We start from the raw sequence: 24,829 nt of genomic DNA on the forward strand, positions 1-24,829 counted from the left end.
CCCCCCCCCCCCCCCCCCCCCCCCCGGCCAACCCCATGCAGATTATGGGAGGTCTGGGCTGGAGGCAGGGACAGGGAATGGGAAAGAGGCTGAGTCAAGGCAGGTCGTAGGTCAGGACTGCTAAAGCCCAGCTCCTTTCACGCACGCTCTCACACAGCCTGCAGCGCCTGAGGAGGCTGGGAGGGCACCTCCAGCCCAATCCCCGCATTACCCTCAGCCCGGCTCCTGAGGAAGCACGTCTTCCTAACTGCCCAGCTATGAAGCTATGAAATCCTGGGCTCTGTCCCAGACCCCGGTGCTGGTAACAAGGTCCCGGCACCCTGCCGCCTGCCACCCCCGCCTGCTGCCAGGACCACCTCCTCCCTCCCACCCACGCCCTGCCACCCCCATTCTCTTTGGGTAATTAGATTCCTCTCAATTAGCAGATTACGATCATTACCAGCTCATCTGGCAACTAAGCTCCGCACCCACAGCTGGGGAAAGGGGGGTACCAAAAGGGGGCACGTGGGGGTCATGGGCAAACATGATAGATGGCTGGGTTTCTCTGGGGCTTCAGGAACGTGGAGAGGACCGAGACCTCCCAAAGGGCCGAGTCAGGGTGGTGGGAGGTGGCCAGGGACCCTCCCCTCCCAGCACAAGGGGCTCCCACTGCGCTTGGGGAGGGCTAGGCACCAGCTTAGGTCTGCCCCGCCTGCCAGGGGAGTAAGAGACAGACACCAACCAGGCCTCGGGCGGGGAGAGCCCCCTACCCCGCCAAAAGCCAGGCTAGGAGCAGATGGTGCTGGCAAAGCAGAAAACAGGCTGGGGCTGAGCTGGGCAGGAACTGAGAAAAGCAACCACCGGGTGATCCAGTAGCAGGCCTGTGGCTCTCAGTCCCTGAGCCCACTGCCAGCACCCCACAGCCCAACCAGAATCCTGCACCCTTCCTTTCAGAATTCTTACACTCAGAGACCAAGCCAGGCCCATTGAAGAGGAACAGGAAGGCGGGCAAGCCGGCAGTGCTGGGGTAGGGGTGAAGGCAGGGGCCAGACAGGCTGGGAGCCTTGGGGGCCCTCCTCCCAAGCAGAGCAGTGCAAGAGGCTAAAGGCAGTGGGAGGGAGAGATTTACCAGGGCTCCAGATTCATTATTCATGAGCCCGCAGCAACGACTCCAATTTAAATGCTAATGTGGGGGGGCCTGACTCAGCTGCCCCCCTTCCACCCTCACCCCCAGCCCAGGCACAAGCAGGAGTCCGCGCTGGCTCCAAGGTTCACTGGGGTTTATTAAGGAGTGAAGAGGGAGGCCAGGAGTTCCCCGGCCACCCACGTTGCTCCTGGCACGTGAAAATCCCACCTGGCTTCCTCTGGTCCTTTTGGACAGAGGCTGGCCATGCAGGCAGGAGCCTCGTGGGGAGCGGGCAGGAGTTGGGAGTTCGGGGGGGATGTGCCTTCTGGCAGTCCCCCTCAGAGGATGATCTGGTTGGTGAAGCTGCGGCTCAACTCCTTGTGTGGCAGAACAATCGAGTTCAGGATGAGCACCTCAGCAGGGATCCGGACACGGCAGCCTGCAACGGGGACATGAGGGCACCAGGAGGAAGCCGTGGGGAGGGGAGGCCAGAGGCAAGGAGCTGGGACCACTGCCATCGGGGAGGAATCCCTCCCTGCCCATCTGTGCCCTGGCCTCACGCTCCCAGTGACTCACAAACAGGGCCTGGCACACAGCAAGCACTTTGTAAATGTTTGCTAAAGGAATAAACACAAGCAAGCAAGCAAGCAAGCGCGCATGCACACGTGTGTCCAATCCCCACAGGGAAAGGCCGTCACCTGTGGAGCTTTTCCACAGCCCTAGTCCCCTCGGAAGCCGTACCTAGGATGGTGATGGCAGGTAGCAGCTTCCCATCCTTGAAGAGGCTCTCACTGTCCATGTGCGCTCGGGGGTCGTTGGGATTGGGGTCATTGGGGGTACCCTCCACACGGGCCCAGCGCCCCACAGTGCTCCCCCAGCCCACAATAGTGTGCAGAACACATGTGTGCTCCTGTCAAACAGAACAGTGTCAGGTGAGGGAGGAGAAGGGGCCAGATGCAGAGCCCACGGGGCCCACCCCTCCCAGCCAGCCGCGGGGTGCCTACCTGCAGTGTGGCCCCATGGAGGACGATGCTCTCGCGGAGCCGCACACCCTCGCCCACGGTCACCCCCTCCCCAATGGAGACGTTGGGGCCCAGCTGTGGAGAGGAACAGATACCATAAGCCCTGGAGGGCCTTGGAGAAACCCGAATCCACCCCCTTCATAGAACAGGTAGGGAGGAAGGGACCTGCTTGAGCCTGTAGGATGGGTGATGACCAAGCAGAGCCTCGCACTCTGAGCTCAGGGGCTCGGCGCCGTCCCACCCGTCCTGGCAGCCTAGCCCCCCACTTACCACCGCCGACGGGGCCACCTTGGCCGTGGGGTGGATGTAAACATTTCCTAGAAGCAGAAAAGAGGATCTGGGGGCAACTACCCCACACCATACCTGGTTCGGGGTGGGGGGCACAGGGACTGGAGCTTCACCTCTGAATCTGAGGTCAGGAGTCCTGACTCAGAGGGCACAGGGGGCTAGGGTGGGGGGTAAAGATGAGGAAGGGGAGCAGGGGGCTGTACCTCGGATTCGTGGACCCCCGGGGGCGTGCTTGGCCAGGCGTTCTGGGTGAGTGAGCTGGTACTGGCCCAGGTAGAGGCGGGAGGCATAGAGGGCTGAGCTGGCGGGAGCCACAGAGCGGAACGGGGGATTCAGGGGCCAGCAGGTGCCTACCCCCTGAAAATCTCAACTCCCAGGTGCCCCAGCCACCTCACGTAGCCATACCCTGCAGACTTGATTTGGCTCCAGATACCATCAGTGAGGTGGACGTAGATCTGGCCCTGCCCAGCCAGGGCGGAGAACACATCCTGCTCCAGGCGGATGGTGCCTGCCCCTGGCCACAGGCCTGAAGAGTCCTCCCTGGCAGAGAGGAGATGCGGATATCAACTCCCCAGCTGAGCCCACCCGGGAGGCCAACATGGTGTCTCAGGGATAGGGATCTGAGGGAATCCCACCCCCTCTCCAGGCCTGGCCAGATCTTCTCCAAAGGGATGCTCATGTCCCAGGAAACTCTGCCAGTGCCCTTACCCACGTCACCCTCCCACCCCTGGCTGGGGTGCAATCCCAGGGGACCCCCAGGCATGGACCCACACCTCATCTCTGCCCCAGGTCCAGGGAGTTCGCCCGGACATAGCTTCCCCCCCATTTTTCTCTTCTCCTCCCCATCCACTCCCCCAAACCCCACCTCGGGTCACCCTCCCTCTCACAGGATGGAATGAAACACAGACACTCACCCCAGCGGAAGACAGCTGGTGAGGGCAGAGACAGTCACAGAAAGAGAGGGGGAGAGGGGAGGGAGGGAGGGAGAGGGAGAGAGGGAGGGAGGGAGGGAGGGAGGGAGGGAGAGAGAGAGAGAGAGAGAGAGAGAGAGAGAGAGAGAGAGATGGTAGAGATGCCAGCTCAGCAGAAACAGACAAGAGGCCAGGAGAGATGGAGAGAGAAGCAGAGACGGATGGGAGTGAGTGGGGGCATGAGATGGGGACCCACGGCGGGGAGCGGGGCGGGGAACAGGTCCGGGGCCTACAAGGATGACCTGGGGAGGGGCCCGTGGCCAGCAGGGCTCTGCGGGCTATGCTGAGGGGAGCCTCAGCCTGACAGTGTGGGGTGTGGGTGTGGGGGGGTGTGCGTGTCTCTGCCTCTCTCTTTGCATGTCTCTGCACCCAAGCGCGTGTGCGCCCAAGTGTGCGTGTTGCCGTCTGTTCTGAAAGACATCTCCGGGACACTCATCAGGGCTTGAGAGAAATGGACCAGAAGGGGAGTGGGCTGGCAGTGACAGAGGAGGAACTGGGATGGCTAAGGAAGAGGGACAGAATGAGGTTAGAGGGGAGGGGACCGGGAAGGCTTGGCTGGGGATGACAAGTGGAAAGGAAAAGGGAAGAGGAAGGTGAGCAGGTGGAAATGGAGCCTGCAGAGCCTGGGGGCGGGGGTGCTCTGTGATTGGTGGGGGGGGGGACTTGGGGTTACAGGGCCATGGGGCCCGCCTCACAGTTGCCCATCCTGCTGGTTTCGCTGGAAGACATCCCGAAGGGGCTTCAGGGCTTCCGGGGAAAAGAGGTAGATGCCACAGTTGATGACGTCACTAACAAAGGTGCTAGGTTTCTCCACATAGTGCAGGACCTGAGGACAGGGCAGGCTGGGTCCCGTAGAGGGAGCCCCCCGCCCCCCCGCCCCCATCCCCTAAGACCTTCTGACCGCCAGCTACTCCCTTCTGCCAGGGTGGTCTTCCCAAAATGCACAGTCACTGCCCTTCACCTTCAAGGTAGGTCCCAATTACATGCCTTTTCCCTCCCAACCCTCCCAACCTCCCAGCACCCCCAGCACACCATTCACTGCCATTGCACGTCTGTGCCTGGAATGCCCTTTCACAGTGATTCATCTGGAAAACTCAGCTTTCAAAACCCAGTCGACCTTGCCACTTCCTCTGGGAGCCTGCGCTTGTCCTGCCCTACACTGAGCTTCTCAGGTCTGGGCACCCCTGGCATCTGGCCACACCTCACTGTGGGTCCTTGTGGCATTTGCCATGGTTGACTTTTGACTGTCTTTCCCATTGACTGGGGGGTTCCTGGGAGGGAGGGATTCTATTTCTTTGGCTCTGTTTCTTTCACATCTAGCTAGTGCCTAGTATAAAACTTAAAAAAAAAAAAATCACACATATTTATGTGTGTGTGCCTGTTTAAGTGTATTTTTAATACTAACGCCTAAACAAAGAAAAGGGCTGTGTGAAAGTCAGTCAGGCTCAGGGGCAGGAAGTTGCAAAAACAAGGACCAAGACCCTCTGCCTTACGGATCCCGCTCCCACCTCTGGAATTCTAGAGGCGCAATAATACTGTTTCCTGCCTCTGTGCCCTTGCACATCCTGTTCCCTCTGCCTGCAACGCCTTCCTGTCTCCTTCTTCATCTCCACGAATTTAACTCAACTCAGACTTTGCCTCCTCCAGGGAGCTCTCCCTGCCCCCAGCCAAGCAAGGCTGGTGTAGGCCTCCTTTCGTGTTCCCATAGTACACAGCGCATACATCTATCGCGGCACTGCACCCATGGAAATTAACTGTTAGCCTTTGCTCTTTGCCAATCTCTAGAAAAGATGGAAGATGAACAGCCAAGGGTATGCCCCACCTGGTTGACAGCACTGGAGCCCACCCAATTGCCTTCTAGCATTCTCTAGAGGCAGAGGGATGGGGGCATGATGATACAGAGTAAGAACCCAGCCAGCCCCGTCTCTGCTCTTACCTCGTGTGTCTGTGGGTTCTCTACAATGCAGCCGTAGTTGAGGGACTGTGTCCTGTTAGCCTGAAAGACAGACACACCAAAACAATGACCCACCTGCTCTAGGGCAGCAAGGTCTGTTTTCTTTCTTTCTTTCCCTCCCCTAAAGCACCTGGCACGTATTTCTGCCACTGACAGGCCTTCAGCAGGGGGAGAACTGACAGCTGCCCTCCCCCTCCTTCCTTCTGAGCAGCCAAAGGGCTCAGGGTCTCTACCGCCGCCGCCTCCTCCTCCGCTACTTGCTGGGATTTCTGGCACATTCCCCTGTTGATGCCCGTTCCCACTCCAACTCTCTGGGCTGCCCCTGCCTCCCCAACACTCTGCATTCCAGGAACGTCTCTGGATCACCCCCTTTACCCCCTCCAGCCCTCCTGGCCCCCTCACCGTGGTGCCAAGGAGCAAGAAAGGGTGAGGCTGGTGTCTGTAGGCATCCAACATAGCACTCAAGGGGAAGTCGGAGCAGACATCAGCGTTGAGCACAAAGAAGGCCTCAGGGCCCCCGGCCAGGATCTGGTCCCGGAAATGGTAGAGACCACCTCCTGTGCCCAGGGGCACAAATTCTTGCAGGTACCTGTCACCGGGGGACCCCAGAGCCAGCTCAGTGAGATGAGAGGAGGCAGACAGCATGAGCCTGGGCATCTGACCCCTCCTGCTCCCAGAAATACACCTGCCTGAGGCCAATATACTCAGGGATTCAGAGATACCCAAATTAGACCCCTCCTGGTATATAATGGTGAAGTCTGCCAGATGCTGACTCAACCCACTCACCAGAACTCTGAGGCCTCTGGCACTGCCCCCACACCCCATACCCCACATACGGCACATGTGCACAAACACCTGATGGGAAGGTTAAACTCCTGCTGGGCAGCCTCTAGAAATCGGGTAAGGGGCTCGTCAGGTTGGTAGAAGCCAATGAGCAGAATCTCCTGCATCCCAGGGACCTGAGAGCAAGGGAAGAGGTTGGGAGGAAAAAGAACATATCTGATAGGAAGGAATGTTGGGGGAACCCCTGGTACTGGCCCAGGAGTCCAGAGACCATAGTTTTGGTATCAGCTGTGGGTACTCACTTTACCACCCTGGCCTGTGTTCTCCTCCAGACAAAGAGGTCTGTCCCTGATCTTTCAATCTTTTATGATTTTGTTGTTCCCCTGACCCCATCCCCACATCTGAGGATCACCCTAGGAAAGATCTTGCCTACCAAACTGCATGAAAAGATAATCCATTCATTTTCCCCCATATTTATTATCTGTCAATATGAGCTTGAGATCAGCATGAGATAAGGGTACCATTTATCAAGTGCCTACATTGCACTAGGCACTTTACCAACATCATCTCTAAGCCCTGCCGCCCCACAAAGTAGGCTTAATCACCCCATTTGACCAGTAAGAAAACTAAGGCCCAGAAAGGGCGAGGAATTTACTCAAGTAAATTTACTCTCCAGGCAGAGACTGGATCCAGATAAAACCCTGCCAGTCCCAATGCCTAAAGCAATAAAGAAATTAGCTCCACAGTGAGCAAGGGTTTGAGTTCCGTGTTTTGCTATCATTCAGGTTCCTCAGGCTGTTGCTTTAAATGGTCTCTAAGATTCCTGCCTGATCTCGCATTCCATGCTTTAAAAATAGGAGTGAAATCTGAACAAGAAGAGGCCAGATGAGAGACCAGATTAGCGAAGACAGCAGGGCAGCTGTACTGCACAACTCCGAGGGACACCATTCACACTGTCATTTATAAATGGCAGTCCCTGGAGTTACGCCTGGTGTGAACAGGACATGGTGGGGGGGGGGGAATACAGCAGGAAGGAGATGAGCAGGAAGTGAGGTGGGAGGGGGAGCCTCTGGGGTTACCTGGGCACAGGCCTCAATGTGGTGCTGGATCATAGGTACCCCCGCCACTGGAAACAGGGGCTTGGGCACCTCAAAAGACAAAGGCCTGAAGCGGGTCCCTGAGAGAGGAGAGAGAAGCACATTTCAGCTTCCTGCCTCCCTCTGCCTCCATCCCCCAGTCATTCCAGCCCAACCTCCCTACCCCTTTCCCTGGGCTCCTCACCCTTTTGAGGGCCTCCAATCAGGATCACAGCTTTGAGCATGGCGGCAACTGCTACCTAAACCTCAAGTCGCAACAGAGAAATCAGGCTCAGATCCCACACCCCAGCCCAAGAACTCCACTCACATCCCAAGCAAACCCCAAACTCCAAAGAGCAACACTTAGCCCTCTCACAGGATGTAAATCCAAAATTCAATATAGTCCCTCCTTTGACACAACACCTCACAAATCCCATACATCTCAAACCCCAACCCAGATTCCAACTGGCCTTAAAACTCCACAGCGATTTCTCCTAAATTCTGAAATTCACACCTCACAATTTATCCAACAGGCTTCCCTCTGGCTATAGACACATTCAGCAAACTCAGAAACTCAGCGACAGATCTCTTAGACCCCAAACCTCAAAAACCGGAAACCCCAAGCCCACTGATTCCCAATTGTTACATTCTTATGCTATAGATGTTAAGCCCTGAATGCCAACAGTGAACCCTGAATACTGAATCTCAAATCCTGAGTGAGCCCCAGATATTTAACTGCGATCCTAAGAATGAATCCCAATAAAGTAACACTGGTCTGCATCTGATGCATCCCAAGTCCAAGCAAAACCCTCTATAATATGCTGAATTTGAATTCTAAAACTAACCTCTAAGTGCTGAACCCTGAATCAAAAGACAGATTCCCTCGGCATCTCAAACACGGAATCTACCCCCCTCCCCCGGGTCCCAATATTGGCGACAAGTCTGAAACTCTGGATTCGCAGGATTGATTGCTGACCCTCTGAACGCCACAACTGACTCCGTCTAATAAACCCTAGCCTCGCGTAGCCAGGGGTTGTGGGACTAACAAGAACGGACCTCCGAAGGGCCAGCCGGGACCTCCGAGCAGCCCTCGGTGTAGGGGCCGTCTCCTGCCCTCTACCCCTTTCGCCACCCCTCCATCAGCAACCTTTACCACTAGCTCTCTTTATTCCAGCTGTCGTCCGCTACTGCTTGCTCCTTCCGCGCACGTGTCTTCTCGCGACTCGCGAGAACTCCTTCGCGGAGTATGCCGGGAATAGTAGTTCTTAAGAGCCTGTCGTTTCCCGTAGCCCTCCCCCGTTCCCCCCCCACCACGCGCTTCTAACTACAAGAGAGGGGGGAGGTGGGACTTATGGGAGAACAAGGGGGCGTGGCCAAGGTATCTAGGAGGCGGGGCTAAAGAGAAGAAGCTGGGGGGCCTAAGAGGCAGAGGCTGGAAGCTGAGATTAGGATCTTGAACCGTCTGGGAATGGGCCCAGGAGTAGCGGCTGAAGTGGGAACAGGGTCACAGGGAGAGGCGGGCCTAGAGACGAGAGGGGGTGTGGCCATCCGTGAGATGGGCGTGGCGAGGACGCCAACCGCGGCGAGTGGCTGGGGCCTGAGGTAGGCAGAAAAAGAGAAGGCGGAGTCATAAGCTCCTCGCGCGGTCCCACTGGGAAACGAAGGAGCTCCGGACGGTGAGAGAAAGCTTATCTCAGACTTACAGTCCGTAACATAAAGCACTGAGCCAGGCACTCTCCAAACATTCCGACCCCAACATTCTGTGACCTTGGTGTGTGGGTCCGGAGTAAGCGTGGGTGCGAGCGCAGGGGAGAGGAAACGGCGTCCCCAAAGACCAGAACACGCGGAGGGTCAGAGAGAGCAGCTTTATTAAGCAAGATGGAGGAGGGTCGTCGGTCCCACCCACCCCGGGGCTTGGAGCCAGGGCGAACGGTCCGAGCGTTCCTTTCAGGCCACGTCCACGCGAGCAAAGCTCTGGTCCATGCCCAGGCTGTTCTCCACGTACACCTCGTACTTGCCGCTGTCCTCGGGCGTGGCCCGGCGAATGGTCAACGTCGTGGTGGTACTGCCGATCTCGAAGAACACCCTGGAAGGGAGAGGAGGAGCGGGGAGGGCGGGCCGAGGTCAGGTTACAGGCGCCCGGGGCCAGGCTGGTTAGCCAGCTCTGGTCCTCAGCTCGCGTTCCCCGCCCCCGGCCCACTCTCGCCAGGGTTCTGGGCCCCGTTCCGCCCCAGCGGCAGGTCCCCGCCCTCGCCTGTCATCCTCCTCGATGTCCTCCCCGTCCTTGGTCCAGCCGACGTCGGGCGCAGGCTCGCCCATGATCTCCGCGGTCAGAGTCACCGTGGTGCCTTTGCGTGCCTTAGTGTTATCCGGTCCCTTTTGAATCTTCGCAGGGACTAGAAGAAGGGAAAGGGCGTGCGACCCAGTGAGGGTCCTTAGGGGTGAGGCGGGGCAGGGGCATCACTTCCCCAGATCCCCAGATAATACCCTGCCCTCAATATGAGATGGATTTAAACTCCTAGTGTGACGTTGGGCAAGTCTAGCCTCTCTGGGGCTTCATTTCCTCAGCTGTTAAACCGGACTAGTAGCTGCCCCTGCTCCTTCCCACCCCGGGATGGAGGATCGAAAGAGATACTATGAGTGAAAGCCCGGGAACGTTTACATATCTCGGTACCCTGGATGGAGACAATTCCGAGGACTGAACATTGCCCTGGGGCGGAGCCAGGAGGCCCGGGCCCTAACCCTGGCTCTGCCTCTGGCTCCCTGTGACCTTGGGGCCCTGGAGTGGAGTGATTGGAGCCCATAGCGGACTTCTCCGTCTTGGGGGGGAGGGGGACGGGATGGGATCCTGAGGCAAGAAGGGCTAGCCAGCCCGCGCGCCGCCGCGCCCCAGCCTGTGCCCGCAACCCCATGGGGACTCGGCTAGGCCCAGCGGTGAGAGCGCGCTGAGTGGACCCCGCTGCCGCGCCGGGAGGCGGTGCGGCTCTCAGTGGTGGCGCCGCACCCGGGGCGCGCGTACCTTCCACGAGGATGCGCGCCGAGTCAGAGCACTGGCCGAAGGGGTTGGTTACACTGATGTTGTACTGGCCCAGGTCGGCCAGCTCGCCGTCGCGCACCACCAGGGCGACTACGTCAGGGTCCTCGAAGACGTAGCGATACTTGGGCCCGTCGCGCAGCTCCTTGCCGTCTTTGCTCCAGCGGATGAATGGGTCCGGGAAAGCGGAAATGCGGCAAGTCAGCTTGGCCGCGCTGCCCTCGATCAGCACCACGTCCTTCAGCGGCTCCAGCACTCGTGGCGGCCCCTTCTCGCGAAGCTCCCTCCGGGACCTATCCGAGAGCCGGGTCAGGGCCCAGAGCTCCCACCACGCGGATCTGGATCGCCCGCACCAAATCCCCTGCCCGCCCCCTCGGCCCGCTAGAACTTTAAATGTGGGGGTGGGTTGGGAGCGAGCCTGCTCTTGAATTGTTACCCTGATGAAATGATTTGCTTTTGTCGGCCATCCTTCCACACCTCGCCAAGCGCTCTCCCCTAAGTCCAGTGAACCCAGCGGTCCATAACACTGCTCAGCTGCCACCCACCCCCACGCAGCAGTGCGCTTTCTGCAGTTCTGGCTCCCCTCCTCCTGAGGGCTCCGGGCTCCCCCTCACCTGTGGCCCCGGTAGGAGGCCTGGATGCGAATGGCCGCTCTCTGGACCTGGGGGTCGTTGATATCCAGGGTACATGCCGGAGGTGGGGCCTTAGCGGCTGTTTTTTTGGCGGGAGCTGCCTTGGACATCTGGGGAGTGCAAAACAAACATGGGGTCTAGGCTGACACAGAGACTTTGACTTTCAGCTTTTCCCCTGTCAATTCAGAACATCCTGGGGTTGGGAGTGTCTGGGGCTGGTCTGAGAATAGGGACTCACCGTGGGCGGGTTGACTTCGGGACTTGGGTCCACTAGCTGGGTAGCAGGTGGGACAGAGCACTTCTGGAAGGCACAGTAGGGAAACGGACAGGTGCTCAGCCCAGGGCCCTGGTTTTATACATCGCTCCCCTCCTTGCCTTGTTTGGCTTGGTTGCCCCAAGCCCCCCCCCCCCCCCCCCCCGGACCCCAGCCCCGCCCCATGACCTAAGCGGGCTCCTTATTTAGCCTGAGGATGTTTGGGATGCTGGCTCAGCCGCTGGGGCAGGCCCGAGGGGGAAACCCGAGCAGCTCTGGGGTGCACTTCATGTCAGCACCCGGACAGCTGGGCAGCTGGATGTGGCCCCAACCCCTCCCAGGGCAGGGGGTAACCATCCCACTCCTGGTAGTACCAGACAAGGGCCCAGGCTGGCAAGAGATTCAGCTCCCCACTGGGGCAGCTTTACACTCTGGTCAGTCCCCAGACAGTTGGACAACATGCCGTTGCCAGAACACTGTTGGTTAAAGGGTGCAAGTGTTTGTGGGGGTGCCCCTGAATGAAGCCAGAGTAGCGGGGGCAGGGGAAGGACTTCACTGTCCATCCAGCCAATTATGAGAGGGCAGTGTGGCCATCAGGACCAATCTGGAAGCACTTACTCCCCTGGCCCCGGGAGTCCAGGCTTGTCATTTCTGCACTGTGCCGCCTGGCGGTAAACTGAGATCAACCTAGAGGGGACGGTAAAGATTTTTCGGAACAGCATCCCCTCCTACCACCTCAGTCCCGCTCACTTCCCTCCATGTGACATGATACGGTCTGACTGGGCTGCGTCTGACTGTGCCTGGAGATCGGCATTAACACTGACTCCCCAGTTCTAGGTCTGCCCAAGCCCCTTTTGGGTCGTAAACCCAAAAATTGTGGATAGGGGCATCGGACTGCCTGGGGGAAAGGGTTTAGTTCACCCCTCTGGGACTTGCCTGGAGTCCAGGCTACCCAACCCAGGGCACATGCTTCCATGCCTTGTAACTGCCCGCCCAGGTGTGGAGCACTGTCACCTTTTGATCAGAGCAATTTTGACACAGTTCTGCTGACATAAATTACCTTTGCTCCTCCGGGTTTGGAACAAGCAGTTCACGTGCCATTTTCAATGGAGATGGGAAGGGAGCTCAAGATCAGAATGGGGATGGGAGAGGAATTTTACCATTTATCAAGATATGAGTTCAGGCACCTCATTTTTATATGAAAACACTGGCGGTGAGTAGGGAATTAAAGATTCTCACAGGCAAACTGTATATCTTCATCGCTAAAATGACAGGTGGGCAAGACGTCTCTCTAGTCCCTTCCAGCTGGCTTGAACACCCTGTTATTTTATGATGATGGGGCTTGCCTCTTCCCTGGGGTCCTGAGAAGCCAGAGAGGCTGGGCTGGGCTGGGTTGGGCAAAATGTTGTTTGGGCCACAGCCAGGGGGCCCTCAACCTCAATCACAACACACCAGGGCTAACCCTCTTGGCTCATGGTTCGGAGGAGACTTTATTCCTTTCATTTTGCCAAGAACAGAGTTTCCAAGGTGGGGAGAGGTGGTAAACAGCCTCCCCTGGACACAAGAACTGGCTTCCCCCTCCCCTCCACCTCTGGGCAGGACAACTCAGTTGTAGACTCAGTGACCATTCTGTGGTTCTGCAGGGAAGCAGCTAGAGTCAAGGAGCCTTAGCACCCATCAGACTCCCCAGCATGCCACGGGGACAAGAATGTTCAGGTTGATGTGTCCCTTGGCTCTAGGAAGATGCTCGACTGTGGCCCCATCTCAGCAGACACACCAACCAGAGCGTCGTGCAGCTGGTGGCCCGCGGCCCTAACACAAAAGCATGGAGTTGAGAGGCTGCCCTGGTTTCTTCTGTGGCACTTCACGCCATCATCGCAATCTTGCCAATCGTTATGACGAAACCCCTTCTGCTCCAGGGGCCAGGACCAGAGCTGGTCTGTCTCCAGGGCAGAGTGAAGGAGGCTGAGCCAGCCTTGGGGTGTGGGCTGGTGCCTTGCAGGGCCCAGCATCCTCCAAGTTGCAATGACAGAATATGTGAAAAGAGGTGGGGGCCACCAGAGTCTGGTTAGACGGTAGTGGTGGAGTCCTGCCAGGACTCCAGAAACTTTAGGAGAGGCAGAAGTCCCTCCTCCCTCTAAGAATAAGGGAGAGGTGGGGCCCAGGAGGGTCAGGGTCAGGAGCCATGGTCTGAAGGTGCTAGCTGTTACAGCTCAGCTCTCATTGGCCAAGAGAAGGCTGAAATGCCCCTGTCCCAGCACCCCCAGCACCCTGTACCCCCAGCCATCCCTCCCCATCGACCACACGTAGGTCCCGCTGCTTGCCGTTTTTATTTTCCTTGTGACAGACAGACAGACAGCTGCACAGACAGCTGGATGGCTGGGGTGGGGGGGATGGTCAGGACAACATGGGCAATAGGAATTGGATGGAAGGGAAATTTCATAAAAGTCAATAAATAAATAAATATGAATGGGAAGAAGGACGAAGGCCACAGAGGGGTGGTGGGGACACCCTGGGGCCAGCACGGAGTGCTCAGAGCTGCCTCCCCTAGGACAAGAGGAGGACAGGAGAGCGCTGGTTCCAGTGATCACTGCCCCCAGCCCCCGGCCCTCCAGGTTCTCCTTCTGGGGATGTTGGCAGCTACCCCACCCCACTCCACCCCACCCGAGTCCTCTCCTCTCCCTACCCCACCTCGCTGCCCTCCTTCACATGCTGGTTCCGGCTCCCTATCTCCATGTCGTGTCCCTGCTTCACCAACACTCACTCCCAGCCCACGGCCCTGATACCCTGGGCTCCTTCCTCTTCCTCCTGTCCAGCTAGTCACACCTTTCTCAGTCGGTTCTGCCCCAGAACCTTCCTCGAGTCTCCTCACCCTATCCCTTGGCTTCTTTTCCTGATCTCTTACCTATGCCCTTCTTGCCCCTTTTCCTGCTTCTCTGCTCCCGCGCCCCCACCCCCACCCAGCCTGGCCCATGGGTCTCCCCCTCTGGCTCTGGCCAGGGTGGCATCAGCAGAGCCAGCGGGGGCGGTGGGGGGAGCTCTGTCCCTGCAGGTCCATGAGGTAATAGCCCGGCTGGATGTTGCTGCTGGTGGTGTCCGAAGCCCCGGGCCCACCCGGCTCAGGACGGGCCCTGGAATGTCCCGCAGCCTCAGCGGAACCCCGAGTTGAAGCCCGAGGCTGGGCTGCGGGCCGAGCCGCTAGGGGCTGCCTGGGTAGGAGCGGAGCAGCACCTTGTGGCGGGTGGCAGCCTCGGCCCGGCGGCGCCGCTGCTCGCCCAGAAACTCCTTGAGCCGGGTGGTGGTGAAGGTGAGCGTCTGGCGGCGCAGCTTCATCAGGTAGGCGTCCTGCAGCCACGGGTGAGCCAAGCAGTCCTGCAGGGAGGGCCGGCTCCTGCCAGGCCCAGCCAGGGACCGTGAGCCTGCAAGGCTCTGGCCTCCCACAGACCCAAGTCCCCGTCCTGGATTCCTGACCCTAGGCGAGGGATCTTGGCCAACTCTGGAATGGGGAAGGCGATTCTGCCTACCTCACGGGGCTTAGAAGCATCAGTGGCATGTAGAACAACCACTTAGGGGTAGTAGTGGTGGTGGTGGTGTATTAGCGGTGGCTGGGGAGGAAGTGGGGGGATCTTTGGCTCCGGGCTTGGCCCGGGCAGTCTGAGGCGGGGGATGGGTAATGCTGGGGGCTTGGCAAGTGTGCGGCTACTCACCAGGGATGTGCTGAGAGGACCTTTCGCAAGAAGAGTGTGGCGCTTTGGGAGGTGTTGGGGTATAGCTGGAAGGCATCAAAGCGGCCCCCCACAATCCGAGCCTCTGTTTCCTGGGGGTCTGGCTCATAGAACGGGGAGTATCCACTGAGCCTGTTGTGGAGACGATCCAGTTGACACATGTGGACAGAAGGTCCACACACAGCCCCAGGGGGACATTAGTGTGGGGGTTCAGAGGGGCTCAGTGCTCTGGGCTGGGCACATGCACACGTGTGTTGGGGAGGCTGTGAGGGGGAGAGGGTATAGGCGGAAGGTGCATCCCAGGGGCACTCACATGATGTAAGTGAGTACGCCCGCTCCCCAGATGTCCGTGGCAGAGCCGATGGGTTCTCCCTTCACCATCTCGGGAGCTGACAGGAAATAGAGGCCAGGCTGAACCAGCTTCCTGATGGCAGGGGAGCAGGAGAGACAAGGGAGGCCCCTGGGGGCTTGAGGAGCAGGCCGGGGCCCAGGTCACAAGACCATGGATCCAGCAGGCAGGAGGGGAGTGGGGGTGGCCCCCAGGGGGGAAGTGGGCCACCTGAGGAATCAGCCCACGTACTGAAGGTGGGGTCCCCAGAGCTGCAAAGGAACTGGGAACCGGGGTCACTAGCTCCCCCGGATCAGCTCTGAGGTAGAGCGCCCATTCACAGAGAACATGGCCAACACCAAGGTTAGGAGCCGTGGAGACCAGTCTGGCTGGCTCCAATCCTGGGCCCGTCCCTTCTAGCGACGGGACGCTGGCAAGTACTAAGCCCTCTGGCTCTCCCATTTCCTCATCCGTAAAGTGTGTCTTGTAGAATAACTCGGAGGAATAGAGCTAATGAACATCAAGTATTTAGTAGGTAGCTAAATGGTAGCCGGTTTACCTTAAGTATATATACTAGTAATGGATTCTCTGTCCAGTTTTATCAAACCCTGGCTCTAGCATTCATAACTGATATTGGACAAATACTTAATCTCACTGCACCTCTATTTTGTCTGTAAAACGGGGATAACGTTATGCCAATCTCCAGGGCTACTGTGAAGATAAATTGGGGTAAAAAAAAAAAAAAGGCACAGAAAGGACTGAGTTCACTGCTTGCATACAGCAAGCACTCACTAAATAGCACGTAAGTGAGTGGAGGGGAGTGAACTGCTGTCCTCTCCACGAGTAGCCCAAGGCCCGACCCAGGCCGCCACGGCGCCCTCACCCATGAACTCCAGCGTGCCTGTGCGGTGGCCGAGGGGTCGCAAGGCCTGGGGGTTGTAGGGCTGGGCACTGCCGAAGTCCACAATCTTCAGGGCGTTGTCGGGAGCCAGCAGCAGGTTGTCGGGCTTGATGTCCAGGTGCAGCACGTGGCGGCCGTGGAGGTAGTCCAGGCCTTGCAGCAGCTGCACCACATAGGTGGCCACGTCGTCCTCCGAGTACCGGAACCTGGGCGGGGGGCGGGGGCGGGCAGACGAAGCAGGTGACATCCCAGCTCAGCTTCCCCTACCCTCGCTCCCAGCTCCCCCCAGAATGCCCAGTTCCCCCACTTACCGGTCGCTGAGCCCACAGAGGAGCTCACGGTTCCCGCAGCTCTCGGCGATGAGCACGAGATAGCGCGGGGTGATGTAGGCCTCGTGCAGCGCCATGAGCCGCTCGTGGTGCAATGTCCGCAGCACCTCATATTCCTGCAGGACATGCCGCTTGCCCTCGGCCGCGTAGGGCACGATCTTAGCCACAAACGTCCGCCCGGTGGCATTCTCCCGGCATGCTCGCACCACCCCGAAGCGGCCCCTATGTGGATACCACACGCTCAGAGGGAAGGAGCTGGGGAAACGGGGACCCCAGGGAGCAAGTATGCAGTGATTCTTAGTGTGGCCTCTGAAGTCCAATCCTAGGAACCTGGGTTGGAGTCTCAGCTCTGCCCCTCACTGGCTCTGTACCTCAGACAAATCCCATAACCTTTCCAACCTCGGTTCTCCCGTCTGTGAAATGGGTGATGATAATAGTGCCATCTCTCTCTCTCTCTCTCTCTCTCTCTCTCTGAATTGTGAAGAGTAAATGACATCATATGGTTAAAGAGCTTAGCACAGTGCTGGCAGAGGAGATTTGAACTCAGCAGTGCCAGGCACCAGATCTCAGCCCCTCCCCAACCCTGTCCAGGGCAGTCTGGTCTTCTTTCTGCATCCCCGTGTTCCCTGCATGCCACTCACTCCCCCCTCGGTCCTCCTTCCCCTCCTGGACCCACTTGCCTGGCCTTCTCCTCCAGGAAGGTGTAGGGTTTCTGAGGGGGCCCCTGCCGAAGAGTGGTGCCCTTCGGCCCAGGAGAGCTGGGGGGACCACCCACAGGGGAGCTGACCATCTCCTTGGCCGGGCTGAGGCTTCGTACAGTCACCTTGGTGGGCTCAGGAGGAGGCTCAGGGGCTGGGGGTTCGGGGGCCGGGGGTGCAGACACAAAGGAGGTCACCATATACAGGGGGGTAGAGGAAGACGCTGGTTTCACCCCTTGAGGGGTGGAGGCTGGGGTCGGGGTCCCAGTGTCAGGGACGGAAGACTTGGGCTCACTGGGGGTGGCCTGGGCACTGGGTGGGGTGGGCTCTGCTTGCCGGGCAGGCTGCAGGCCCCTGTGCTTTCGTGGGGGGGTTTGGGGCGGTGGACCCACAGCCTTGAGTGAGGACAAGGCCTGGCTGGAGGGCTTTGGGGGAGATGAAGGGCTGAGAGCGGCTGGCTGAGGGGCTGGGGGAGTGGGAGCGGGAGCTGGGGTGGGGGTCAGCGATGGGGCCAGTGAGGTAGGAGAGTGAGGAGGCGGGGCCCTGGCTGGCCCTGAGGTAACAGGGGCGTCCTGGTGAGCAGCAGTTTGCAGAACTGAGGAATCTAAGTGAAGACAGGGAAAATCATCACCCTGGTGCCCCGGGGGGTAAAACCAGGGTGCTCAGGGACCCCTCTGTTCTCTGGCCACCCCCCTACCTCATCCCACTGACCTTGCATGCCCCTGACGATGACCTTCTCAGAAGGGTTGCTGAAAGGCCCTTGCCCGGCACGGTTGGCGCAGGCCACACGGAATCTCACGGCCACGCCGACTGGCAGGTGGGCCACGTTGTAGTAACAGTCGGGGATGCCTGAGCTCACAGGGTGCCAGACAGACTCCCCTGTGGGCGGCATGGGGGAGGGGCTGAGGCCACACAAGGGGTGGCCCAAGCTCCCAGGGCTTATCTGTGAGGAGCCCAGGGAGGTCGATCGTCTCCTGGGCTTGTGCGCCTTCTGCCTTCAGCCCCCTTCCCCCACAGCCTGCCCTGTCCCTCACCATCCACCCGCCGCTCCAGCGTGTACGTGCAAGGTGCCCGGCTGTCTCCTGGCTTCCAGAGCACCAACGCCGTGTCCTGGTAGGTCTGGGGCACCTCAGGAGGAGCTAACTTTCCTGGGATGCCTGGCAAGAGGAGGGGAGCCCCAGTGAGCTTAGGACCCTTCAAACCCTACCCCACCATGGGCCATCACTGCCCCCCTGAGTCCCTGCCCCAGGCTCACGGGCCACAGCCACGGTACAGGAGCTGGTGATGCTGCCCAGGACATTGGTGGCTGAGCACTCATAGAGCCCAGCATGTCGCTTGCCCGCCCGGGGGATGCTCAGCAGCTGCCGTCCATCTTTGCAGGACACGATGATCACCGATGGCTCTGATCGCAGGGACTGCTTGTCTAGGGGCCGGGAGGAGCACAGGGGGCTGCTGAGTGAGACAGCATACGTGGTCCTCCAGGCCCCCCCCCCCCTCGTTGCCCCCTCGCCTGAGCATTCCCTGGCCTTGGGGCCACTTGCCTACCCCCGCTCTGAGAGAGAAGTGTTCTTACCTTTCATCCAGGAGATGTGGGGTGTAGGGCAGGCCGCCGGCAGGCAGAGCAGGGTGGCTGCCTCTCCCTCCAGCAGCACCTGGTCCTTGAGTTTGATGTGGAAGACTGGGGGGAAATCTGGAGGGAGGACAGAGGTAGCCATGGGTCAAAGGGAACCCTGGCTCATGGGCTGCGGAGGGACAGGGGCTGTGGGGGTGAGCTGGTGCCGCCAACAGGGAGCAGAGGGAAAGGTTGTCTCTTCCCAGTCGGATGTGGGAAGGAGAACCCCACGCCAGGCCTTCGAGAATATTCTTTGGGGTGAGTATCACTTTCCCGGGGTGTAGAACTATGTTTTCCTTTCGTTGACTATGGAAGATGCTTGGGAGCTCTGCCGTATGTTTGTAAACCACTCGGAGCAGGGCCTGGCACTAAGTAAGTGTTCTATAAGCACTGGTTAAGTAAAATCAAGACAAATATGGAAGCACTCTGCTGATTAAGATTCTGCGATACCCACTCCCTCTGAGGCACCACAGGGCAAGTGACAGGAGCCAGTGACCTGAGCTGAGACTCCTGGGATTGAACAACACATTCAATCAAAACGTGTAGTCTCCAAAGATCTAAAGTCAAGGCAAATTCAGGGCACAGCTCCGAAGTGTGTCAGCCTCCCCGACCCCTCGTCCCACCCCACCTGGGGTCTGGGGACACGGTCCTAGATCTCAGACATACTCCTTCAGGTCAGCTAAGTAGTGAGAGCTTCTGCAGGGACAAGAGACTGTACCTGAGTGACCCTGGACCATGTTTTGTCTGTAAATTGAGGAAAACGGTAACATGAAGCTCCTAGGCTTGCTGTGAGGATTGAGAGGCATGTGAAGGGCTAAGCACGTGTCTAACATATGACAAGTGCTCATAAGTGTTAGCTTTTATCGTTGATGTGCCCAGGCGAGGAGCTAGGGACACCCCCCCCCCCCAAAGAAAGAGGCTCTTTCAGCAAAGCTGGACTCCCAGCCAGCTGGTGAACACACACAGGGCTGGGCTGTGGACGGGCCAAGGTCTTCCCTCCACGGCAGCCCCCACTGTGGCTCCTTGCTGTTAGGAGGATTTGCCTTCCTGCTCCCTGGGAAGTCTCTTTAGAAAAATCCCAATCTGGACCAAGCCCCTGGGGGGGGGGGGGGTAAGAGGGGCAGAGAGAGCTGAGGGGTCCATACGCCTGGGAGCCCCAGCTACTGCCTGTCTGAGGAACTGGGAGGGAGTGGAGGTGAGGATAAGCTGGGCAGGGGAGGAATGCTCAGTTAGAGTGAGTATCAGGAGAGCCAGCGTGACGCCCCCAGTTTCACGCTATACTCCAGTGTTCCCCAAGGAGGGATCCCACACCGAGGCTCCAAGGACGCAAAGTAAATATAGTTTCATCCGTGGCCGCCTCCAGACCAAGTGAGGGTACTGGGTAGGGGGGAGACAGAGGGGGCCAGGAGGCGAGGTGGAAGGTGACCCCAGTTCAGCCCTGCCAGTCCCTCCCCCATCCCCCCAGAGGCCAGCCCTAGTTGATAAAGTGGACAGGGACAGCCTTCTTCCTGCAGGGAGGGGGGAGAGGTTGAAGTAAGGGGACACTGCCTCGGCAGGAAATCCGCTGCACAAGCAAAATGGAGCTGGGAGAGAAGCCCCAGTGGGAAGGAATCAGCTGTCCCCAGGCCTCGGGGCTGGCTTCTCTCTCTCTTTCCTCGCCTGTTCCACCCCTGCCCCCACGGGCTGGCCTCCTGCCCTCCTCTTCGCTCGCTACAGCCCCTGCTGCCTCGAGGAAGACACCCTAGCTCCCCTGGCCAAAGCTGGACACGATCACCCCAAACCTAGCTGAGGCACAGCGGGAACAGCGCTGGGGAGTTTTATTAGGAAACTGGGGAAGAACGGAACTGGTGGCTGATAAAGATCCTGCACACAGCCTGGCTTGGAGGTCCTGCTCCTTTCGAATGCTGGTCTGGGACACCTGGCCCCCTGAAGCCTTTGCCTGTGCTCCCTGAGTAATGATCCCTTTTCAGGTGGGGGACTGGGGTGGCCCCAGGTGGAGAATACCTCTCTCCCTGCACACTGGGGCAGAGAAGCAGGGCAGGGTATATCCCAAGTCCCTGTCCCCCCTAACCCACCCCTCCCGCACACAGCACCTTCTGTGGCAGCAGGGAGGAGGGGGAAGGATAGCAAGGCTATTCAGGGCTCTGGAGGAATGCAGGATTGGGGGCAAGGTCCAGATTGGGGGCCTCTGGGCTAGGAGACAAAGAGTGTCTTTGGATGCCCATTCCAGCATACACACATGTGGAGGGGAGCTTTGGGCGGCAGGGGAACCCTAGCCTGGTCCTTCAGAACTACATACAATTACAGAGACCTTTCAGGGTCTCTCAGGAGGGAGGAGGCTAGCCAAAGAAAGGCAGGTGTCCCAAAGCCACCTCTAGGGTCTGGCTGCAGAGACCCACACAGTCCAGCTCTCTGGCCCCTCCACGTACTATACCAGCTCTGTGACTTGGATGAGCTCCTTAGCATGGCTGAGCCTGCTTCCTCACCGGTGACATAGGGACAGTGGTAAGAATAGTTCCTAAACAACGTGGGAGGGTTCAATGAGGCGGTGCTTGTAACACGCTTACGAGGACACTCATCATCACCAGTTAGTGAAATTAGTTAATGCGATTATCATTGTTGTTTTCCTGATTCCAGGTCCCTTCCACTACTGCCCGGGCTTCTCCCAGCTGTGACTGCCCCTGGGGCGGGGAGGGGGCTACTCACCGACTGGCATCTATTACCTGACTCGCTGCGCACATACTGGTGACCCAAATCCTCCTGGGCACTGGCAGAAAGGTTTGGCTGTGATAACCCCTTGTCCTTTCGCAGCCGAGAGAAGCCCCAGCGCCGCCGGCTTCGGCTTTCCCCAGGAGCTGTGAAGACCCAGACCCGTAAGCACTCTCGCCCACCCTCCCTTGCGGCCGGCGGCCCAGAGAAGCCAAGAACTTGTAGACCACCCCCCCCCCCCCCCCGGGCGCCTCCCCCCCCCCCCCCCGCCTCTGCCCCTCAGCCTCCCTGCGCCCAAGCCCTGCCAAGTCTATCCTCAGGGCCTCCAGCTCCTTCTCCCAGAGCCCCTCTCCAGCGCGCCCACTCTCCTCGGTGCTCTGCACCCGCCACCCCAGCTCCGCACCCTCACCCCAGCCAGTCGTGTTCACACATTCACCTGCCACGCCCCTCGCACCGCCGCGCTCCCTCACCTGAGGAGCCGGACGTGGCGCTGGCCTCGGAGCCCAGGGACTCTGCGGAAGGAGTGCAGGCGCCGGCCTGGGCCGCCAGCTGGTTGTGCGGGAGGCCGAGGCGCCGCAGACTCTCGCCCTCCGACGTGGCCCTGCGCAGCCGACCGAACAGCGGCGTGCTGCGGCCCGACGCGCCCCCCGACTCCTCGCTGCTGCCGCTGCGCTGCAGCCGGCTGGACAGCCGCTCCAGCGTGGAGCTCAGCCGCCGGCGCACCGCCAGCACCGGGGAGCCCCGCGCCGAGCTGCCGCCCTCCGAGCTCTCCCCGTCCCCCGCGCGGGCCTCCCAGGCCGGGTGGCGCTGCGCCGGCGGGGTCCGCCGCAGACGCTGGGACAGCGACAGCGAGAGGCGGCGGACGAGGCCCGGCTCCCCGACCGCCCTGAGGTCCTGCACGGAGCGGGAGCGCTCGGGCCGTCGGACCAGCTCCAGGGGCGTCCCCGCTGGGCTGGGCCGGTACATGCCGTCCTCCTCCTGGGCCCCGCGGAAGGGGCCGCGCTCCTCCGAGCGCGAGCGGCTCAGCAGTCGCAGCCCCCGCGACAGGGGCGACTCACGGCTGCGCTTGAACTTGGCCTCGAACACTGCCTCTGACTCCAGGTTCTCGATGCTGCTGCTGAGACTGCTACCTGGCCGGCGGGGCACTGTGGGGGCCCGAGCTTTCTCGGCTAGCACGGGGTGCGGCGCCCCAGCTGTAGGTGCGCGCTTCTCCAAGGCTCCTGGAGGTGGGGAGGCCACCCGGGCGAACACCGCCGGGTGGGGTCTGGGCTCCGAGGGAGGTGCCCCGGAGCCGTGCAAGGGGCCTTGCGTGTGGCCTGACAGCTGGAGCGACTGCATGATCTGGGCATAGGGTGTGTGTGGGGGTGCTGGGGTTTGCGGAGCCACGGCGGGCTGTGTAGGCTTGGGGGCTGGGACTGGCTCTAGCGTGGACTTTGGGGCCTTGTCTTGGGCAGGCTGGGGTGCCAAGGGCTGTGGGGCATCGCTGGGTGTGGCGGCAGGAGGTTCCAAAGACTTGGGGACACTGGATTTGGGGACACTGGGTTTGGAGGCACTGGGCCTCGCAGGGCTGGGTGGCTGGGCCTCGCTGAGGGCAGACAAGGAGGGAGACTCCTGTAGCCTGCGGGCCCCAAGCCTGGCCACAGGGATCTCGAGGGGCGCCCCAGCACGGCGGTGCCGGCCCCGGGGCTCCGCCTCACCTTGCGAGAAGCTGCTACTCTTCTGCAGGCCCCGTGTCTCAGGTGGGGGCTGGTGGCGAGGTGCTGCCTCGCTGGACGCGGCCCGGGCCAGCCGGGGATCCCGGGCACGGCCCCCCAAGCTCTCTAACAGGGGGCCCCTGAGGCCACTGACCTTACCATCCTCAGGGCCTCCCCGCAACAGCCGCTGGCGCAGGGCCTGCAGCCTCTGGGCATATTCGCCCTCACCCAGGCCTCCCCGGGTCAGGCGGGTGGCCCCCGGGCTGGGGCTTCGGCGCTGCGGCAGCTCTACGGAGGCTGCCTTGTGCAGGCCCCGGCCCGGCTCCCTCGGCCCGGCCCGGGGCAGGGCGCTCTCAGCAGAGCTGCCCCTCCGGAGCTCTCTCCGCTGGGGGCTGGACCCAGCTTGGGGCTCCCGGCCTGGGGAGGGGAGGGCCTGAGGGCTGGGGGCCTCCTGGTCCTGAGAGGGGGCCCTTCCCTGCTCCTGCCAGTCCATGGGGGTGGCAGCCCCAGCCTCTGGGGTCCCCAGGGCCTCATCTTCAGTGGGAATGTCGGTGAGGGACACCCGGGAGCCCGAGAACTCGGGCTGCAGCGGCCGGGGCACTGAGGGCAGCTCCTCTAGCTCTTCTTCTTCAGAGTCAGAGGAGGATGAGAGCCCCCCGCTGGGGGGTGGTCTTCTGGGTATGGCTACCCACACCCGCTCTGGGGGTGCCCGCAGCAGCTCAGGGATGGGGCGCAGCACCAGGTGGCACTTGTAGCTGATCTGGGAGCGCTGGAGACAGGGTACTGGAGTCAGACCTGAGAGGGACCCCTGGGGCCAGACTGACCCCACGCAAGCCCACCTCAGCCCCCAGGGAGAAGACCTAGGGTAGGCAGAGGGTCAGGGAACAGGAGTGAAGGTGGGGGCTGAGAGGATAGAAAGTGGATGAAGATAGAGGAGCAGAAAGCGAGGGCACATGATAGAAAAACGACAGGGTTAGAGAGAAAAACTGCAGAGTGAGAAGGTGGGAGGCACAGAGGGAGGGCCGGGGCAGACTCACCTGCCACCTCCGCCGGGAAAGGAACAGCTTTAAGTGATCCGTGCTCACCTCTGCGCCCTTTGCCCGTGTCTGCAAACCCAGGAAAGGGGGCCTGAGGAAAAGTCCTCTGTCAACCTAGACCCTCAGAGTTTGGCAGTGGAGAGACAAAGTCCACAGGAGGGGACAGAGGACTGAGCAGCATGGAGTCTGGGCTCCTGGGGTCCCCTCCCTCTCAGACCTGTCACAACTCCCACAGCCAAGGTGCCTGTGTATGGACAAAATCCCTGAGCCTACGCGGAGCGGCAGAACATCAGTGGCTCTCGGGGTGCGCTTTGCAGCTTACATTAAGGCTCAAGGCCCTGTCTGGGTACACTGGCTGTTCTCAGGAGCGTGTGCTTAGGCCCCTGGCCTGGGCTCTGCTCCCCAGCTCACCATCTGTCCCCACGGCGAGCCAGCGTCCCGACATCTGGAGCTTTGGTGGGCCAGACCGACACGGATGCTTCCCTCAGCCACCCACCCAGGCTGTCCTTTTCAGAGCTCATTTATGATCCGAGAGCCCAGGCTCATACTCCAAAAGACAGACACCGGAATGACCTCAACCTTCAGTTGACCCAGCACAACACTCAATGGATGGTTTATTCCGTTACTCTTTCTGGGTCATTTGCTGGACCTCACCCCTCTGCCTGGCATTGTCCCCTG

The 24,829-nt window shown here is 60.0% G+C and overlaps 3 protein-coding genes across 12 annotated transcripts in view; all 3 read right to left on the reverse strand.

The window, feature by feature from the left end:
• Positions 1-1,242: 1,242 nt before the first annotated feature.
• GMPPA (GDP-mannose pyrophosphorylase A) lies at positions 1,243-8,487 on the reverse strand. Of its 3 annotated transcripts, XM_025891075.2 has the most exons (13): positions 8,353-8,487; positions 7,405-7,465; positions 7,203-7,300; positions 6,196-6,299; positions 5,743-5,929; positions 5,323-5,382; positions 4,082-4,212; positions 2,821-2,955; positions 2,619-2,716; positions 2,398-2,444; positions 2,110-2,202; positions 1,847-2,015; positions 1,243-1,544 (listed from the first exon to the last, which is right to left on the reverse strand). In XM_025891075.2, exons 2-13 carry the CDS (start codon positions 7,442-7,444, stop codon positions 1,444-1,446), a joined length of 1,263 nt encoding a protein of 420 aa, XP_025746860.1. In that variant the 5' UTR covers positions 7,445-7,465; positions 8,353-8,487; the 3' UTR covers positions 1,243-1,443. The 3 variants fall into 3 exon arrangements, with proteins under 3 accessions (XP_025746860.1, XP_025746916.1, XP_073734356.1); XM_025891131.2 differs by lacking the exons at positions 7,203-7,300; positions 7,405-7,465 and having other exon boundaries at positions 8,353-8,400; XM_073878255.1 differs by lacking the exons at positions 7,203-7,300; positions 7,405-7,465 and having other exon boundaries at positions 8,256-8,357.
• Positions 8,488-9,059: 572 nt separating this feature from the next.
• On the reverse strand, positions 9,060-10,975 carry SPEGNB (SPEG neighbor). Its single transcript, XM_025886951.2, has 4 exons — positions 10,848-10,975; positions 10,219-10,526; positions 9,454-9,595; positions 9,060-9,285 (listed from the first exon to the last, which is right to left on the reverse strand). The coding sequence occupies exons 1-4, from the start codon at positions 10,973-10,975 to the stop codon at positions 9,147-9,149; spliced, it is 717 nt and encodes a 238-aa protein (XP_025742736.1). The 3' UTR covers positions 9,060-9,146.
• Positions 10,976-13,435: 2,460 nt separating this feature from the next.
• SPEG (striated muscle enriched protein kinase) overlaps positions 13,436-24,829 on the reverse strand; it is a 55,604-nt gene continuing 44,210 nt past the window's right edge. For all 8 annotated transcript variants that reach the window (XM_073878266.1, XM_025886961.2, XM_073878285.1 and 5 more), the window contains 13 exons: positions 24,152-24,220; positions 21,891-23,883; positions 21,435-21,566; positions 18,673-18,789; positions 18,355-18,522; positions 18,134-18,256; positions 17,811-17,978; positions 17,082-17,703; positions 16,384-16,623; positions 16,055-16,278; positions 15,157-15,232; positions 14,826-14,975; positions 13,436-14,509 (listed from right to left, as the gene is read on the reverse strand). In XM_073878266.1, coding sequence (XP_073734367.1) covers positions 14,317-14,509; positions 14,826-14,975; positions 15,157-15,232; positions 16,055-16,278; positions 16,384-16,623; positions 17,082-17,703; positions 17,811-17,978; positions 18,134-18,256; positions 18,355-18,522; positions 18,673-18,789; positions 21,435-21,566; positions 21,891-23,883; positions 24,152-24,220 — 4,275 coding nt within the window. In that variant the 3' untranslated portion in view covers positions 13,436-14,316. The remainder of the gene's footprint in view (positions 14,510-14,825; positions 14,976-15,156; positions 15,233-16,054; positions 16,279-16,383; positions 16,624-17,081; positions 17,704-17,810; positions 17,979-18,133; positions 18,257-18,354; positions 18,523-18,672; positions 18,790-21,434; positions 21,567-21,890; positions 23,884-24,151; positions 24,221-24,829) is intronic.

This window comes from Callorhinus ursinus, unplaced genomic scaffold, assembly GCF_003265705.2.
Source record: "Callorhinus ursinus isolate GAN/ISIS: 27379988/994484 unplaced genomic scaffold, GSC_fseal_2.0 scaffold2, whole genome shotgun sequence".
In the NCBI taxonomy this organism is placed as follows: Eukaryota; Metazoa; Chordata; class Mammalia; order Carnivora; family Otariidae; genus Callorhinus; species Callorhinus ursinus.